This window comes from Fulmarus glacialis, unplaced genomic scaffold (genome assembly GCF_000690835.1).
Source record: "Fulmarus glacialis isolate BGI_N327 unplaced genomic scaffold, ASM69083v1 scaffold41597, whole genome shotgun sequence".
Classification (NCBI taxonomy): Eukaryota; Metazoa; Chordata; class Aves; order Procellariiformes; family Procellariidae; genus Fulmarus; species Fulmarus glacialis.
In genome coordinates this window covers 36,318-41,195 of record NW_009222094.1, presented here as the reverse complement: position 1 = coordinate 41,195, position 4,878 = coordinate 36,318, and the positions used below count along the sequence as shown (strand labels likewise).

The 4,878-nt window shown below is 53.9% G+C and overlaps 1 protein-coding gene across 1 annotated transcript; it reads left to right on the top strand.

Annotated features, from left to right (window-relative positions):
- Nucleotides 1-75: 75 nt before the first annotated feature.
- Nucleotides 76-1,845, top strand: LOC104079332 (ectoderm-neural cortex protein 1-like). The gene has a single exon (XM_009581338.1). The coding sequence runs from the start codon at nt 76-78 to the stop codon at nt 1,843-1,845; it is 1,770 nt and encodes a 589-aa protein (XP_009579633.1).
- The last annotated feature ends 3,033 nt before the right edge of the window (nt 1,846-4,878 follow it).

The following is a 4,878-nucleotide window of genomic DNA, read 5'->3' as shown; positions in this document are numbered from 1 at the left end:
CCGGCCCCGGTGACCGCGCTGCCGGGTTTTCCGTGCTGACTCTCCGGTTTTCCCTTGCAGAGCAGCCTCACCACCATGTCCGTCAGCAGCCACGAGAACCGGAAATCCCGCTCGAGCTCCGGCTCCATGAACATCCACCTCTTCCACAAACCGGGCCACGCCGACAGCCTCCTCACCCACCTCAACCTGCTCCGCAAGCGGCACCTCTTCACCGACGTGGTGCTGCGGGCGGGGAACCAGGCCTTCCACTGCCACCGGGCCGTCCTGGCCTCCTGCAGCCGCTACTTCGACGCTATGTTCAGCGGGGGCCTGAAGGAGAGCAGAGACGCCGAAGTCAACTTCCACGACTCCCTGCACCCCGAGGTGCTGGAGCTGCTGCTGGACTACGCCTACTCGGCCCGGGTGCTGATTAACGAGGAGAACGCGGAGTCCTTGCTGGAGGCTGGGGACATGTTGCAGTTTCAGGATATTCGGGATGCTTCGGCCGACTTTCTGGAGAAGAATCTCTACCCTGGGAATTGCTTGAACATGCTGCTGCTGTCCGATGCCCACTGCTGCGAGCGGCTGCTGGAGCTGTCCTGGAGGATGGCGTTGGCCAACTTCACCTCGCTCTGCAAGACCGAAGACTTCCTCCGACTGCCCAAAGACAAGCTGCTGGAGCTGGTGGAGAGCGAAGAGCTGGAGGTAGAGGATGAGACGCTGGTCTACGAAGCTGTTATAGGTTGGATCCGGTACGATTTGCCCCGACGCCATGAAGTTCTGCCAGAGCTGCTGCGGTCCGTCCGCCTGGCCCTTCTGCCTGAGTCCTACCTGCGGAAGCAAGTGGCCTGCGAGAAGCTGGTGACCAGCCACAAGCTGGGGGAGGAGATCGTGGCTGACGCTGTACGATGCAAAATGAAGATTCTGCAAAACGATGGCCTTGTGACAGGGTGCTGTGCCCGACCCCGCAAGGTCAGCCAGGCCCTGCTGCTGCTCGGCGGCCAGACCTTTATGTGTGACAAGATTTATATGCTGGATCATAAAACCAGTGAGATCATTCCTCGTGCCGACATCCCAAGCCCTCGTAAAGAGTGCAGTGCCTGCGCTATCGGGTGCAAAGTGTACATCACTGGCGGCAAAGGCTCCGAGAACGGCGCTTCCAAAGATGTCTGGGTTTACGATACCCTCCACGACGAGTGGGCAAAAGCTGCTCCCATGCTAGTGGCGCGGTTTGGCCACGGCTCTGCTGAGCTGGACCACTGTCTGTACGTGGTGGGGGGTCACACAGCAGTGAGCGGTGCCTTCCCGGCCTCTCCCTCCGTCTCTCTCAAGCAAGTCGAACACTACGACCCGCAGCTGGACAAATGGTCCTTGGTGGCCCCTCTGCGAGAAGGCGTAAGCAACGCCGCCGTGGTGGGAGCCAAAATGAAGCTGTTTGTTTTCGGTGGCACCAGCGCCAACCAGGAGAAGCTACCCAAGGTGCAGTGCTTCGACCCCTGCCAGAACCGCTGGACGGTGCCCGCCAGCTGCCCCCAGCCCTGGCGGTACACGGCTGCCGCCGTGGTGGGCAGCCCCATCATTGTCATCGGCGGGGACACAGAGTTCTCCGCCAGCTCCGCATACCGCTTCCACAGTGACACCTACCAGTGGTCCAAATTTGGGGACGTCACTGCTAAGCGCATCAGCTGCCGTGCTGTTACGTCAGGTAACAGACTGTACGTGGTGGGGGGCTACTGCGGGGCTCAGCGCTGCAAAACGCTGGACTGTTACGACCCATCATCCGACACCTGGAGCAGCGTCACGACAGTGCCTTATTCTCTCATCCCCACCGCCTTCGTCAGCACCTGGAAGTACCTGTCTGCCTGAGTCATGGTGTGGTGAAGAACCTGGAAGGTAAATAGTTGCGGATCAACCCAGAGCTCTTCTATGTAACTTTGCGCTGCACAAGGGTTAATCCCTGAGGGGCCGATGCACGTGGATCTGGACTGGCGTTGTCCGAGAGAGCAGCCTTGTGGGAGCATCAGCTCCAGAAACATGCTTCCAGGCTGGTAGTTTGGGATCTAAAACCCTGTAGGAGAGAGAACATCTCTTTAGGTGTTGAAATGCTGCGGGGAGAAGATTAGTATAAATAACAAGACACTTAACCTGGCATCCTAGCCCTTCCACTGAGTCTTGGCCTATGCAAAGATTTTGGGGAATGCTCTCTGCGAGGAGGATTGGGTGTCGTCCCTGGTACAAAAAGCTCGTCGAGTCGATCATTATGTTAACCGGCAGCCTGTCTGCAGGAGCTGGGATAGACCGTGTGGTGCCATGGGAGACTGGCTGCTGCTTTTAGCACAGCTGCCTCCTCCTCCTGGTGCCACGGTTAATCTGCTAGTGGCACCCAAATGTCTTGTGGGACGTGAGGGCTGTGAGCTGGTGCCAGAACAAGATTATAGCTGGGATTTAGTCCCAGAATGGTTGGTAATTGCATTTGTAAGACAAGCCCTGTCTACATATAAACACAGGGTTTCTCCGCTTCTAATTATTCTCTGGTGTCCCTTTCATGCCATTTCTCTCCTGCTACACGGCGATTAACTTTTTAAAAATTTGCAACTGGAATTAAACCTTTCTAAAGGCACTTGGCAGAAAGGATGCCAGTGAATCACAGATCCCTGCAGGTTTTTTTTTCTTTTCCCCTTGCAAGAGATGTACTACCCAAATGAACCTGTAAAAAAATATCCTGCGATACCTATAGAAAATTCCTGGATGTAGAGGGAAATAAGCAGCTGTCACTCCACGATAGCAGCGTTTGAGTTTTTGAGGCCTGGGGAGTGTTCTTGGGTTTGCTGCACACTGGTCTCACAATACTTTCTCTGCACTACAGGCTTCACACCTGATTTTGCCAGTATCTCACTTCATCAAGGATCCAGACAGAAGACATGGGCAGTAGGAGCGCCTCCTCCTACCTAGCAAGTCTGTGAACTGTCCTGGATGCCAGCCCTTGCGTGGATCTCATTAGCGTCAGCAGGACTCATGGCAACACAGCTTTGGCTTTGAACTGCTTCTGTAAATCCCTGTCCTTCAGACCAGGGAGGGGTCAAGCACAGAGGGACCTCCTTGGACTGGCAGCTTGTGCTGTCCCTTGAGATGGCAAAAGGTTTCCAAGTTTTCTCCTAACTCGTGTGATCTCAGAGCAGGAACCAGAGGAATGTTTTTTACTTCTTTCATTGAATATTTTGCTTTAAGTGATATTTACTAGAAAGGACAAAGGAAGCTCCTAAGTAACTGGCAGCAGGCTCTGGACTGTGCTGCTGTCTGCTGTGACTTGGAACGCAGGCAGCACCAGAGGCAGTTGCCTGAAATGTCTTAACACGTGACAGTACTTTGCCCATAGGCTGGTTCTGTACATTTTTTTTTTTATACAGCAGTTGTGTGTGTTTATTACTCAGCCTGGAGCTGCTTCAATAAATCTGAATAAAATCCACTGTGTCCCTTGCATGTTCTGTATGGTTAAGCTGTAAGTTTTCCCAGCCCATGCTTGAGATCATGTTTAGCAAAATAGCGAAGAGCATTCCCTGCTTGAAAGTCCAAACCTTCATCGGCTGGAGAGGGCTCAGATCTTTCTATATCTTTGTAACGCAGGACTTAGGAAAGCTCAGGTTCTGTACTGCCTTCCAGCTTTGAAGGACACAGAAATCTGTTTAAAGCTCCAAAGACTAAGATACTCTCTGCCCTTACCTGGGTCGTCCTCTGCAGAGCTGGGTTTCTTCACTGCCAAAAAGAATGGAGGAAAGCACTTCTCCCCCCGAGGGCTGTGTGCTCCAGGCCCTGCTGCAGGTGACGGTGGGGGCAGTGGTTGGGAAGGAAAAGTTCTGTTAAGGGTGGGAGGGATGAGACAGGAATCAGCATGGTCAGAGGAAACAGGCACCAAAGGTGCAACCAACTGTCTCACCACAGAAGCATGGTTTGGGTGTGATCCATTATTCAATTTCAGAGTTGAATAAATCAATGTCACAACCCTTCCTAGCTGCTAGTATAGGCAAGAACTGGCAAGACTGGAAGGAAGAAAGCTGCCCTGCTGCTGGTGGCTGAAGCAGATAAACTGACTTCATTTCCATCCTGTTTTCTGATGCCTCTGCCATTTTCAGCCCCCAGGCTGGGCCTTTTTTCATTTACCCTTGCTGTGCTGCCTCTCCATCGCTTGCCGAGCCCAAGGGGAGGCTTGTGCACCAGGCTGCAGGGAGACGAGCCCAGAGCCTGCCCTGCAAACCCAGCCTGGAGCACCACAGGCAGCAGCATGGAATCATAGAATCATTTAGGTTGGAAAAGACCTTTAAGATCATCGAGTCCAACCATCCAGCAGCGGGAGCGTGGGGCAGCTCCCAGCTTGGCCGTGCCTCGCTCAGGTGAGTGCAGGCAGGCAAGCAAGCTTGCAGCCCAGGGGAAAGTCACAGCACAGGACACGGCTGGGACTAGGAGCCAGCAGGAAGCATCTCCATCCCTGTTAGCGAGCAGGGAGCTGCTTCACCTTTATTATATCTACAGCTATTCCTGAGGGTCAGACAAAGTCCGACTTTGCTCAGCAAGTCAGAGGAGCAGAGGTTTCATTCACAGCCATTTGAGCAGCAGCTGTTTTATTTATGCTGCCAAGCAATAAACGTTGGCTCCCAGCCACATCCGGCTTTTGCACCGGGGACAAAGTTGCTTCTAGCAACATGGGCCTCTGTCTGCCTCCTGCTCCTGGCGCTGGGATGTTATCTGAGCCACGCTCACGGCATTTTCAGCTAGGGGAGCGAGTGGCCCTGCTGCTGAAGCCTTTGCAGGCGTCTGGAAATTGTTTCCTCATTTCAAACTATACTTACAGCTAACTACCTCTCAGGGAAAACCGGCACTTCAAGCACACCTGGGCTTGGCTGC